Source organism: Anguilla anguilla, chromosome 3 (assembly GCF_013347855.1).
Source record: "Anguilla anguilla isolate fAngAng1 chromosome 3, fAngAng1.pri, whole genome shotgun sequence".
Classification (NCBI taxonomy): Eukaryota; Metazoa; Chordata; class Actinopteri; order Anguilliformes; family Anguillidae; genus Anguilla; species Anguilla anguilla.
In genome coordinates, this window is record NC_049203.1 from 67577534 (window position 1) to 67591127 (window position 13594).

General features: G+C 47.9%; 1 protein-coding gene across 1 annotated transcript in view; it reads right to left on the reverse strand.

Moving 5' to 3' along the window:
- abca12 (ATP-binding cassette, sub-family A (ABC1), member 12) overlaps positions 1–13594 on the reverse strand; it is an 89673-nt gene that overhangs the window by 17606 nt on the left and 58473 nt on the right. The window contains exons 43-57 of the mRNA XM_035409574.1: positions 13196–13265; positions 12951–13085; positions 11703–11864; positions 11028–11208; positions 10177–10395; positions 9491–9687; positions 7692–7849; positions 6752–6988; positions 6140–6281; positions 5783–6029; positions 5293–5382; positions 3915–4014; positions 2150–2277; positions 1486–1573; positions 868–976 (exon numbers count right to left, since the gene is read on the reverse strand). Of these exons, the coding sequence (XP_035265465.1) occupies positions 868–976; positions 1486–1573; positions 2150–2277; positions 3915–4014; positions 5293–5382; positions 5783–6029; positions 6140–6281; positions 6752–6988; positions 7692–7849; positions 9491–9687; positions 10177–10395; positions 11028–11208; positions 11703–11864; positions 12951–13085; positions 13196–13265 (2263 nt within the window). The remainder of the gene's footprint in view (positions 1–867; positions 977–1485; positions 1574–2149; positions 2278–3914; positions 4015–5292; positions 5383–5782; positions 6030–6139; positions 6282–6751; positions 6989–7691; positions 7850–9490; positions 9688–10176; positions 10396–11027; positions 11209–11702; positions 11865–12950; positions 13086–13195; positions 13266–13594) is intronic.

The following is a 13594-nucleotide window of genomic DNA, read 5'->3' on the forward strand; positions in this document are numbered from 1 at the left end:
AAATTTAAACCAAACGACATAACCGACATCCCATGATAAATCCTCAGAGATCCGGTGTAATGTAATTCCCTCCCACTTACTCCCCTTGTTGACTCGACGGAGTTCACAGGCCACCTCTGCATAATTGCATTTCTCCCCCCCCCCATCCCACCACCCGTTTCTTTATTGACTCTACGACTGTGCTAATCTCGTCTGGAAGCAGCCGGGCCAGCGGAGCCAGTGGCCCCGCGAGTGTCGAGATAAGACCGGGGCCAGAGATGCAATAGCACCGCCGGTGCTCCTCCGACAGCCCGCTTTGCATTAATATGAGAGTGCGCGTGGCCTCCGAGTCCAAGCGGCAGCCTGAGCTTCACACAGTGCCAATGAGGTGACAGCGCTCAGGCCACCGTCCCCCTTACAGATGGGGCACAGGGAAACAGCGGTCAGGGGTCAGGGGTCAGGGTTCAGGGGTCAGGGCGCTGGCCTCCTTCAGTGGAATTGTACTTGATATTGGGGGAGATTGCAATCGTAACCCAAAAGGGCAAATTGCACACAAATGGACTGCATTTAAACTCGACAATATTATTTTATTTGTCTCTGATCAGATGAGCATTGTAAACCGGTCTGATACAGTCAGAAGCAGTGTGGTGTGGATTTAAGCCCAGTGTGAGGGTGAACTTGGAGATTAAACGGGTTTAACCGTCAATGCTGTTGTCATTCTGCACTGAACCCTGGAGGACTTCTGCACTGCATCGCGTAGTACATGTATATGTACCAGTGCTTTATAAAAACAGGTGGATATGTACTGTAAAGCAGAGCCAGCCATTTGCATTGAACATGGGTTTATAAACGGTGCCCTGTAGAGGGCAGCAGAGAGCAGCCGCTCACCGTATGTTTCTGCTTTCTTGCCATCCGGGAGGTTGGACCTCAGGATGAAGTTGCTGAGGCTGTTCAGGTAAGCGGGCATACTGTGGTATCCCTCAGGGTTATACCAGACCTGAGAGAGTACAAACACACACACACACACACACGCACACACACACACACACACACACACACACGTAAGCATGCACGCACACACACACATTCACAAACACACACACGCACACACACACGCACATACACACACGCACACACGCACACACACACGCACGCACACACACATGCACAAACACAAACGCAAAAACCACATTTTAGAACCACTGCAAGAAATAATTCTCATCATCGCCTAAAAAAATATCACAGAAAGCAGCAATGAAAACATCAGCAGTACAGAAGTAATTCGAGAAGTAATAAAGATCTTACACAAACCAGCAACGGCAACAAAAATATCAATAAAATGCTAAGTACCGCCACTGACGCTACGTTGCCACAGTCTGTGCGTACCGTGCGGTAGTATTCGCTGTAGTGTGACACAGAGCTTCATTACGATACGCGAAAGACAGGCTGCCCTGCAGCCGCCAAATAAGTACAGGAGTCGGGAATGCCTACGACGAGTCCGGTTACCTTGGTGAGGGTCCTGTTGTCCGGGACGTCCATGAGGTCCATTTTCAGGCTGGTGGGGAGGGGGCTTCCGAAGGCGAAGCCGCCGTATCTGAAACCCAAAATTTAGCGGGGGAAATGGTCCGTTACTTCACCGATACCACCTGAGTGTAAGACCAGGCCCACCTGCACACCACGCAAGACATACTGTACTGCATCACCGGGTACTTAACATAGATACAGCAGAAGCAAACATGAATACTTTAACTTTAACAACGAGGACAACGGACACATTTGAAAGAGTAAATTTACTGCAGTTTTACGTTCACATATAAACCAAAGATCGATCGGCTGCATTTTGAATCTTTCAGATTACACTCTTACTTATTCTTTGTACATTTTAGAATGGGAATTACTTTATGATCTTTATACACTTTTTATGCCCTTTTTTCCATTTCAAAGTACTGTTGTATGCTGACTGTATGCTGCCATCTTTGCCAAAGTATCTCTTATAAAATAAATTTTAAATCAGAATAAATATGGACTAAAACTGTATTTCTGTAATTATTTACTTCATGTCAGCAGTACAGAGCATCATTCTTTATCGTGAGTGAAAAAGGGTCATTTGATTCCAGAATGATATACAGTTGATATACAGCTGATATACAGAGGATGTGGTAATTCTCACCTGTCCCGGATGAAGTCATTGGCGGTGGCCAGCAGGTAGGACTCGATATTTATGCCTGTCAGATTGTAGACAACCTGGGAGGAGGGGGCCTTCTTGTGGGGGGGCTGGTAATTGTAATGGGGGCAGACCTGGGACCCAGAAATAATACCCAGTGAGAGTGAAGTCTCAAAACTTTATTTATAGCGCACAAACACAGACACACAAACGCACATGCACACACACTCACACGCAGGCACACACACACACCCACACACAAACAAACACAGACATACACATATATGTGCACACACACACACGCATACACACATACACACACATGCACACACAAACAGACACATCTACACACACACACACACACACAAACAGACTCACGAACATACACACATGTAAATACACAATGCATCAACACTTGCACACAGACACCCTTGCAAGCCATCTATCAACTCCTTAATCCGAATTTTGGGGCATTCACACCATTAAAACTTGAGTTATTTGAGCGCTCAAACTTTTTATTTTCATATCTCGTCAATTCCAAGCAGGAAATTAAAATGGCTGCTGATGTGGTAGGCTACGACCAAATGCTATTCTTCGTTAAATGTCTAGCTGATATATACACTGCGGTGATTCTTTCAAATTAAATTCCTTCAGTTTTTAGCCTTATCTTTCAAAACAAATACTGAGTGCAGATCAATCATGGACATGATTTTCATTAAAACAGCTTTGAGACATTTTTCAAAAAGTACACGAGAAACATCTGATTTTAACGAGGGACCGCGCCAGACAAAAACTGAACAGGAAAAGTGCCATACTGGTCTTTAATGAGCAGTAATGAATGAGACGTCCCTGCTTTGTTCTGAATCAGCATTTTATACGCTGCTCTCTCAGGGCTGTAGTCATCGTTTATATAATTAATACTGCCTTCGTTAGACCATCAGAAGCAGCACCTTCTGGAAACTGTTAGCCTTTGAAAGAATTCTGTTGGAAATACTGTTGGTACTGAACTGAGGCTTAAAACCAGGTTGAGCAATCCACATACGGATGCACGGAGGCATCCACACAGGGCGTCAGTGGTGGTATAATGAGCAAGGACCAGGTCTTGTAACCTAAAGGTCACATGTTGTACCCTTGAGCAAGGCACAGTACTTAACCTGCATTGTTTCAGTATATATTCTGCCGTAAAAACGGATGCAGTGTAAATGCTGTACGTAAAAAGTTGTGTAAATCGCAATGTAATGTACTGTATGTAATGCCTGTAATGTAATGTACAGTAATGTAATGTAATGTAATGCCTGTAATGTAATGTACAGTAATGCAATGTAATGCCTGTAATGTAATGTACAGTAATGTAATGTAATGTAATGCCTGTAATGTAATGTACTGTATGTAATGTACTGTAATGTAATGCCTGTAATGTAATGTACTGTATGTAATGTAATGCCTGTAATGTAATGTACAGTAATGTAATGTAATGTAATGCCTGTAATGTAATGTACAGTAATGCAATGTAATGCCTGTAATGTAATGTACAGTAATGTAATGTAATGTAATGCCTGTAATGTAATGTACTGTATGTAATGTACTGTAATGTAATGCCTGTAATGTAATGTACTGTATGTAATGTAATGCCTGTAATGTAATGTAATGTAATGTACTGTATGTAATGCCTGTAATGTAATGTACTGTAATGTAATGTACTGTATGTAATGTAATGTAATGTAATGTAATGTTCTTCTGCTCTTAAATGTGCTTCTGTAACCCCACTCACCTGCTCCGCCTGGGTGCAGGTGCAGGTTTTGAACGTAACCGAGTCATTTCCACTCGACCTCCAGGTCTCGTCCCCAGATTTCGTGCTCCTCGGACACACCCTGCGGGCACATCGATTCAGTGAGACGCTTCCACAAAAACCGAAGATGCATTCATTAACACCTGCGCTCAGAGAATCGGCACGGTTCAAACACGTGTTCACACCGGGGTGAGAAAAATAAATAAATGAATAAATATGTTGCTCAGCGTGGCTACGATGTTTTTTTTTCATCGTTTTTAGGGTCTGGGGGGGGACTGCCATTACCGGTACACCCCATAAGCTTTAATCTATCAAGTAAAGCGTTTAAAGAGCACAGATGATTATTCCATAGGTACAATTATTCATTTTCACAGCGCATATGTCATTATAGCATTGAATGGAAGCTCGGGTGAAGAATGAGAGAGTGAAAGAGAAAGAGAGAGAGAGAGAGAGAGAGAGAGAGAGAGAGATTAATATATAAAGCCACAAAAAGAGGGGAACAGGCAGTAGGCAGAGGACGGAGGTGGCAGAGAAAGAAAGGGCAATATTTATTCCTTAATAGGGCTTTTTGATCTTTTGCATGTCTGGCAGATTCGCCCACTCAAGAGCACTATCTCTGGACAGGCAGAGACGCAGCGAGAGAAAAGCCAACATTTTCCTTCACGAGCTGTTAACTCCAGAATGGCCACGATCTTATTATCACAATATTAGAACTCATTTTTCAACAGCCTTCTTCTTAGCAAGTCGGTGGAAACTAGCACTTCTCCATTCTAGGTCGACCCTCTTCACAGCTTGTAAGCTTCTACCTTAGAGAGTCGTTCTTCAAGAGCAGGTGTAGCTCACTCAAGATTCAAACCCGCAAGCACCTGGTGAGGGCGCCAGGTCCCTGAACACCATACAGCTTATCAAGCTGAGGTTCACACCCATAGCGGTACAGAAAGCAGGCCTCAATGCACTGGCACTGAACAAAAGCAGTTAACCCTTTAAAGCATAAGATCACAAATGTGTGGTCAGCAGAATGTTCTTAACGGAACATTCCAACGCTGATGTCACAATCACTGCTGGCAATCGAAAGCCGTGGAGTTCTAGAACACGTGATAGAAACATTCCAAAATGCTCTACTCTTCAAAGGGTTAACGCATGTTCAGGTGAGCGCAGAGCAGACAGACCTGTTTGCCATGCGGGTTATTTATCGGGGAGAATTAGGCAGCGGTGTGATGAATGGTGTCACTGACAGGGACGTGTTTCTGAGGAGCTGAACCCCCTCCCCCCACACGGACACGGAGCTCATTACAGCTGCAGGAGAAGCAGACGCCGGCTCGGTGAGGATATTAAAGCGCAGGGGGAGCCCAGTACTCACGCCTCGGCCCCCCCGTCGATGCACGTGTTGTCGATTCCGGGGAAGGACATCATGGTGTCCGCCAGTTTGCTGGAGTTGCTGTTCTGGTTGCTGTTAACAAGAGGGCAGTCTGTAAGTCACCACGCAGACATCCACACAACGTGACAGCTACTGCAGAGCAAGTGCATATCGCTGACACGTAATTATTCAACCAAAAATGGACAGGGACAGAACTGTAATCACAAAGGGCAAGGAGCTATAAATACAAACATCACCAAATGCATATAATACCAGCAAACCTATCTGTTCCTCTTACACCGTGTCCTGTATGATAATTGCTAATGGATCAGACCCTTTCATAAATCAGCCAGTCAAATGGGACACCTTCGCATGAGAAACACTGTACTGTGATACCCATACAATTTTGTGATCAATCTGTGGTGCATTGGGAGGACCGGGGGCAGTCCCACAATGCACTGCGCGGAGCGGGCTCACGTCTACGGTGGCTGACCTGAGGAAGGAGTACTGCTCGCCCGAGCGGTACAGGGCCGGGGAGAGCTCCGTCTTGGGGAAGTTCTGCAGGTTGCTCCGGATGGAGCCCAGGCCCATGGCGGCGATGACGAACAGGACGGGCAGCAGGACCTGGGCGAGCAGGCCCTTCCAGTCCCGCCGCGAGTGGTGCACCCGCTTCATCAGCATGGCTGCCACCTGCTGGCCAACCAGCGCCAGGCCGCGCACGGTGGAGGAGCCCGTCAGAACTGGGGAGGGGGGGAGGGAGGAGAGGAGGACAGGTTTGTATTGAGCAAAGACTGATGAGCTGATCGATGTGGGGGAGGGGGGTTGGAGTGGAGGCGGGGGAGGAGCTTACTTTCTTTGTCTCCAGCGCTGCTTCCGGTTGGCTCCTCGGGGAGGGTCTCCCGGGAGACAGAGAGGTCCACCACCGAGTCGACCTCGGGTCCTCCGCTCGCACCTTCACCCTCTTCCTCGTCCCTCGTCAGCTGGAGGAAGACCTGGAGAGAGAGACACGGAGCTCACACCCGAGGCTCAGGGTGACAGGGCTGTGTGTGTGAGCTTTAACTGCAGCAGCTGTGTGCATCTTTCCTACTCAAGGTCTGCATATTTTACTGAGTGTGTGTGCATATGTGCCTGTGAATGTGTGTGTGTGCGTGGATGTGTGCGTTTATGTGTAAGTGAGTGTGTGAGTGTGTGTGTGTGAGTGTGTGTGTGAGTGTGAGTGCGTGCGTGTTTGTGTGTGTGTGTGTGTGTGTGTGTGTGTTTGTGTGTGTATGCGTGCGTGTTTGTGTGTGTGTGTGTGTGTGTGTGTGTATGTGTGTTTGTGTGTGTATGCGTGCGTGTTTGTGTGTGTGTGTGTGTGTGCGTGTGTGTGTGTGTGTTTGTGTGTGTATGCGTGCGTGTTTGTGTGTGAGTGTGTGTGTGAGTGTGAGTGTGTGTGTGTGTGTGTGTGTCTCCCATCTCTCACCTCCTCCAGCGTGGTGTCTGATATCCCATAGCAGCCCAGCTGCAGGGCGTCCAGGTTTCGGTCCAGGCCGGTCAGCAGGGCGTGGTACGCCTCCGCGTTGTGCGAGCCGAAGGGCGGCAGGGAGTAAACTACATCTCCCACCTCCCCCTCCTTCAGCCGGGCCTCCGGGAGCTGTGATTGGATGAAGGCCTTCACCTCCTCGCCCTCAAACCGCATTTCTGAGCCCGGAGTCTGGATCTGATAGGGGTTTCGGCAACAGAGGGAGCGGTTCAGCAGTGACGTCACAAAGCAGCGATCCGAAGGAAATGAAGGACAGACAAAAGAGGAAGGCATGCAGAAAGAGAGAGATAGAAGGATGAAAGGACGAATAATAACAAAGAAAGCGAGAGATAAATCCAGAGAGGTTAAAAAGGTGCAAAGCATTCAAGCGTTATGACATCATTTTTATTTTTTTGTTTCGAGTGTTATCATAAAACGCATGCACTGAGAGTACAATTAAAGCAGAAAGAAAACTAACCTTTCCCTCCAGATTCCATTCAAAACTGGACATCTTGAATGTATTTAAAAGTTGCTGCTTTTCTGTGGTTAAAGTGTCTTTGTAACAGCTTCTTGGTAAAAAAGCACTATCCAAATATAAGTGAATTGAACCGAATGTAATTGAATTGACTTGAACTGAATTGGAAATAGTGAAATGTGACTGGGTGTAAGATGTCCAGGTGTGATGACGAAAGTCGTCATCTGCCAAAATGAACAGAGAAAAGTCTTAAAAAGCGGAAACTGGCGGCTTGACAAGAGTCCCCAAGAGTCGCAAAGAGTCACAAAAAGTCGCCAAGAGATGCCAGGAGTCACAAAGAGTCACTAAAAGTCACTAAGAGTCAGAACAAGAGTCGCAAGGAGTCACAAAGATTCGCACGACCGGGCGGGACGGATCCCACTTTACCTTCTTGGTGAGGGTGAGGTTGTAGCCCTGGGCCAGCTTGTCCTTCAGGTAGAAAGGTGAGCCGCAGCACTTGAGTCCGCCCCTCTCCAGGAAGGCGATCCGGTCGCTCAGCACCTCCGCCTCGTCCAGGTGGTGCGTGGACAGGATGATGGTGCGCTCTAGACACACACACAAACTCAAGAGCGTCAGCCACCCAGTCCCCCATTTTTTATTATTAGCTGTAACCGCAGCTCTATAGCTCTGTCTGTCTGTCGGTCGGTCGGTTGGCCGGTTGGTCCACAAAAGTGCCCCACCCCGTAGCGGCCACAGTTTTCGCCCCAGGAGGCTGAAATTTGGCATGGAGGTTGGTCATGACTGAAGGTAGAGCTGAGTAACTTTCAGACCCGATTGACCAAGAGGGGGCGTGGTGAAGGGCGTGGCCTATCACAAAAAGGCACATAACTCCAGAATGGATTCACAGATTTGCACAAGATTTTGTGGAAAGGTTGGTCACGAGCCAAAGAAGAGGCCGCGTGTTTGTGTGAGGGTGTGTGCGTGGATGCATGCGCACACGGATGCATGCGCGTGTGCGGTCGCAGCTATTGCGGATTCGCGCTTGTTGAAATCAACTTCCACAGCAACGTCTTCGGCCGTGGACCGCCAACGAAAAATAATTAAAGATCAGAAACACACACACACACACGTCTGCAAATGCGCGGTGATAACAATCGCTCATTACTGAAACCGCTCGGAGACTCTTAATTTTTTTTCCCAATTCCACGCGTACCAGGAGGAAATCAATTCTCGGCTCATTAGACTCGGAATGAACGGCCGCGTGCGTGATGAGACGGGGCCGAAACACGTCAAGGGTTACAGAAATTATTTTAAAAGATGGCGAATCGGTGAAAATCTCCACGTCCAGTCGCCTGCCTGCCCAACGTTGGGCGAGCAGAATCGCCGAAAGCAGAAAGCTGCATGCATGCTGGGTTTTTTTTGTTCCAACCGGTGGCTAATGACCTAATTAGCCCCCAGATGTACTGAACATAAAGAGGCCGCTTCTTGCTAAATGCGGACTGTGCGACCGATAGGGACCCCCTGTTGAGCTGCTGAACAGAAATGAGTAGTCTTGATCATGGCCACCCTGTTATATATGGACACCCCCCCACCCCCCCCCGTCCCCCCGCCACCCCCTTACCCCCCCACGATCCGTGATTCATCCCCAACCACCCCCGCCCCCTCCCCGGATCCGCCAGCTAACGGATGGAAAAAATACAGCTTTGCTTACGGACCCCAAACTGTGTGGGGCAGCCCTTGCTCGACATGATAAAATGAAAACTCACGGCTTAAAATATGCATCTTTGCGCACATTTTAGATAATGTAGTGCAGTGCTAAACAAGCTGTGGCTGGCTACATAAATGTCCTCACGACATTGGCAGTACATGGTAGCAACTCTGTGAGAATGCTCTGTGAGCTGGGATGCTTTTGGGAGATTTTTTTGTTTTAGCCTGTAGGTTAATACTTCAGTGATGGGACTGGACATTCCATTACAACATTACAAGCTCTTTGTAGCCAGACAGTCTTATCTAGAGCGAGGCTCAGAAGTGGAGAACATCAGTGTCACTCTCTGGAATACAAGACACGATTACACACTCCAAATCGGGGAAGAAAATGGAGGAAAAGACTCCGATGTCTTTGGGTAATTGCACCGGTGTAACTGAAAGTGGTGATATACATTTACGCCTGTTAATATACGGTACGTGAACCGGTCAGTCAGGTCAGTCAGGTGAGCATGACCCCAGCGTCCCTGTGCGTCCGTCACCTTTCTTATGCTGGATGACGATGTCCCAGATGCTTCTCCGGGAGCAGGGGTCCACGCCGGTGGTGGGCTCGTCCAGGATGACCAGACGGGACCCCCCGATGAAGGCGATGGAGATGGAGAGCTTTCGCTTCATGCCGCCCGACAGGGTGCCCACCCGCTTGTGCCGGTGTGCGTACATCCCCGTCTCCTGGAGGATTCTGGGAAAAATGCCACCCAAAGGGTTAGCGGGAACGAGCGACTTTAGCGACAAGAACTCAGAATAGCTGGACCACTGAGAATGTGGCTTACATGACACGTTGGTCATATATCGAAAACATCAAGGGCCTGATTTGCGAAGACCTTTAGCAGATGCAAATCCTTTTAGCACACGCAAAACCAATAACATGACCAGTGATTGGTCATGGTGTTTGTTTTGCACCAATCATCGTTTTGCATGTACTAAAAGGTTTTGCAAAGTGATAATGGTCTTAGTGAATCAGGCCCTAAATGTTCACTTCAGTGATCAGTCACTGAATCAGTGAACAGGAATGGAGTTTGTTTTTGTGTAAACATGAAACTAGTATGAATGTAATGTCTGAATGCCTGGCTGATGTTCAGTCACATTAATGACAAAATTCACATCGTTCTGAACCTTTTGCTGGATAACCACAGAGCCTGTTTGAGCTGCATTCGCAGAGCGTACTCACTTGCGCACTTCTCGATGCAGTTCCTCCCGCGTCCAGTGGGGGGCCTTGATCTGGCCGTACAGCAGCAGGTGCTCCTTGGTGGTCAGGTGGTCGAAGTGGACATCGTACTGCATGCACACTCCCAGGTCCTTGCGGATGTCGTTGATGTAGGTCTCCATGTCCCTCCCGTAGACGTCGATGGAGCCAGACGTGGGCCCGAACAGACCTGTCAGGAGGGACCTGGACACGGACAACGGCACACACGTCAGCACCCCGCTCACAGACAGTGCTGCGTCACTCACAGACATCGCTGTGTCACTCACAGACAGCACTGGGTAACTCACAGACATCACTGTGTAACTCACAGACAGCACTGGGTAACTCACAGACATCACTGTGTAACTCACAGACTTCGCTGTGTCACTCACAGACAGCACTGTGTCACTCACAGACAGCGCTGCATGCCTCACAAACAGCACTGTGTCACTCACAGACTTCGCTTTGTCACTCACAGACAGCACTGTGTCACTCACAGACTTCACTGTCACTCACAGACAGTATTGTGTCACTCACAAACAGCAATGTGTCACTCATAGACATCACTGCGTCCCTCACAGACATCACTGTGTTACTCACAGACAGCACTGTGTAACACACAGACGTCAATTCTAAATTTACAGTTGTCAGCAACTACGTGACACACCTCTGTACACGGCCTTCCAAAGAGATCGAGCTCGCTAAACGCAATTTCTCCAAACTTCCTCGTGAATGTGCACGCTGCACAAAGCACTCAGCACCAATTTTATCCAGGCGACAAGCTGGTGTATATATTTTAACACGGGGGAGAGAACGGGAGAGAACAGCGCCCTCACATGGTGGTGGTCTTCCCCGCCCCGTTGTGGCCCAGCAGGGCGGTGATGTGGCCGTCGTAGAAGTCGATGTTGAGGTTCTGGACCGCTGCTCGACTGCCGTACGTCTTCGTCAGGCCGTGGAGGGCGACCCCTACTGGCAGGTCGGCGAACTCATCCTCCACTTGAGAGGGGAAAGCGCTGACTGTATAAGTGAGAGAGAGAGAGAGAGACAATGGTTGACCACCAAATTTATTAATTAAATTTATGAATTTATTTATTGTTATTATTTGTTGTTATTATTTTATTTATTTTTTTATTTTATTGCCATTATTTTTATTTTTATTATAGTGTTTGTTGTTGTTAAACAGTTAGATATAACAATTGTTTGGTTCAATTTATGTTCATGCGTTTATGTCTTTTTGTATTTCTATATGTGCACTTTTAGTACAATATTTACTAATGTATTTCATGTCAATAAAGCATTTTGAATTTGATTTTGAGAGAACGAGAGAGAGAGAGAGAGAGAGAGAGAGGGAGAGAGAGAGAGAGAGAGAGAGAGAGAGAGAGACACGCACAGGAACAGCGAGCGCGAGACAGATTTATCGACCGTTATAGCGTCACACATTAACTGCGAGCAGACACCGCTAAGTTGAACAGCAGCCAGAGGAGGACAGTGAAAAAAGGAGAGGGTCGTACCTGGGTCTTTGTCTTTGGGGAAGCTGACCTGGTTCTTGCGCAAGATGTTGGAGAACAGCGTGCCCCCCCTCTTCTTCTGGGACCCGTCCCCGCAGCCACAGAGGCCCGCCCAGAAAGAGGGCATCACCGGAAAGTACCAGGGCACCGCGATGCCGTAGTTTCCTGGCACGGGAAGCATTACATTACATTACATTACATTACAGGCATTCGGCAGACGCTCTTATCCAGAGCGACGTACAACGAAGTGTGTAACCACGACCAGGAACGAGTGTGACGAAAACCCTAGAGAGAAGTACCGGTCCAAGTGCAGGGAACAACCGCATAGTTCAGCTTGGACCCTGAAGGTTAAACTGATTAACACTAACAGAACGAGAACGGCAACAACGCAATCTATGGAAAAAATACAAGCAGTAGTTAAGACAGGTGCATTAACTAAGTCACCTACGAAACAGCTACCTAGTTACAACCCTAAGCTTACAGTCATTTAAGAGATTACAGGGATGGTAGGGAGGGATGGGGAGAGATGCAGCCTGAAGAGGTGAGTCTTAAGTCGTTGCTTGAAATGGGTCAGTGCCTCAGCTGTTCTGACCTCCACGGGGAGGTCATTCCACCATCGTGGGGCCAGAACAGACAGGAGACGTGTTCGGGAAGCGCAGGTGCGAAGAGGGGGAGGTGCACAGACTGTTACACTTCCCGCTATTCATTTGCATCCACAATGCATCAGCCAGATCAGGACACAAGCAACCTTAAATGTGTGAACTTGATTAAATCTGAAGTAAACAGCCCAAGGTTATATTGCTTTGTGAAGTAACACATGTAATTTTTAGGTACAACTTGTTAAAATCTGTCAACACATAAATCTATTTTGCGCATTAAAGAAATAACTACTTCCCCTCCAGGGCAACCCTGGACAGAATGACTAAAAATGGCCACAAAACACGAAACAAAACTGCCCAGTTGTTCTTGTCATTAGACTCGGATCAGCGATCTGTGTTTGTGCGTGTGTGTGTGTGTGTGTGCGCTCGTTATGTTACTTGGCGTTTGTGTGTGTGTGTGTATGTGTGTATGTGTAAGTGTGTGAGTGTGTGTGTACATGAGTGTTTGTGTGTGTGTGTGTGTGTGTGTACAGTATGTACGTGTGTGTGTGTGTGTGTGTGTGTGTGTGTATGCGTATGTGTGTGTGTGTGTGAACGTGCATGCACGCGCATTTGCAGACGTGTTTGCGCGCGTGCGTGTTCTTTGCCATACCTGGGAAGACCATGCGGACGTACACGCCCACCAGGAAGTAGATGATGGAGTCGATGAGCAGCAGCCAGCACAGCCAGCCGAAGGTGCAGGAGTCGTCCGCCAGCGGGGACACGTAGGAGTTGCTCCACTGGATCCCTGGCAGAGTCGGGGGGGGAAAGAAGGAGGAACATGGGGTCACGGTGCCATCAGCCCCCCCCCCGGTGAGATACAGACCAGCGCCAGCGAGATCGGCTCAGGGGACCTACCTTCTCCCTGACCCTCGTAGCGGGAGATGTACTGGCTGGCGTAGCTGAAGCAGGTGGGCGAAAACAGACTCTGCAGGCGAAGCGGAGAAGAGCATTAATGGACATGGTACCTATCTATCTATCATCTATCTATCTGTCTGTCCGACTATCTATCTAACTGTCGGTCTGTCTGTCAATCTATATATCTATCTATCTGTCTGTCTGCCTGTCTGTCTGCCTGCCTGTCTCCCTCTCTCTGTCTGCCAGATTATCTGTCTCTCTGTCTGTCTGCTGGTCATCTGTTAGCCTGTCTATGTATCAGCTATAGGACTATACATAATAATAACAGATAGTAGGACTATACATAATAATAATGTATTTATCTGGAAGCAGCATGTAAACCTTCACTCTTCTTCAGGG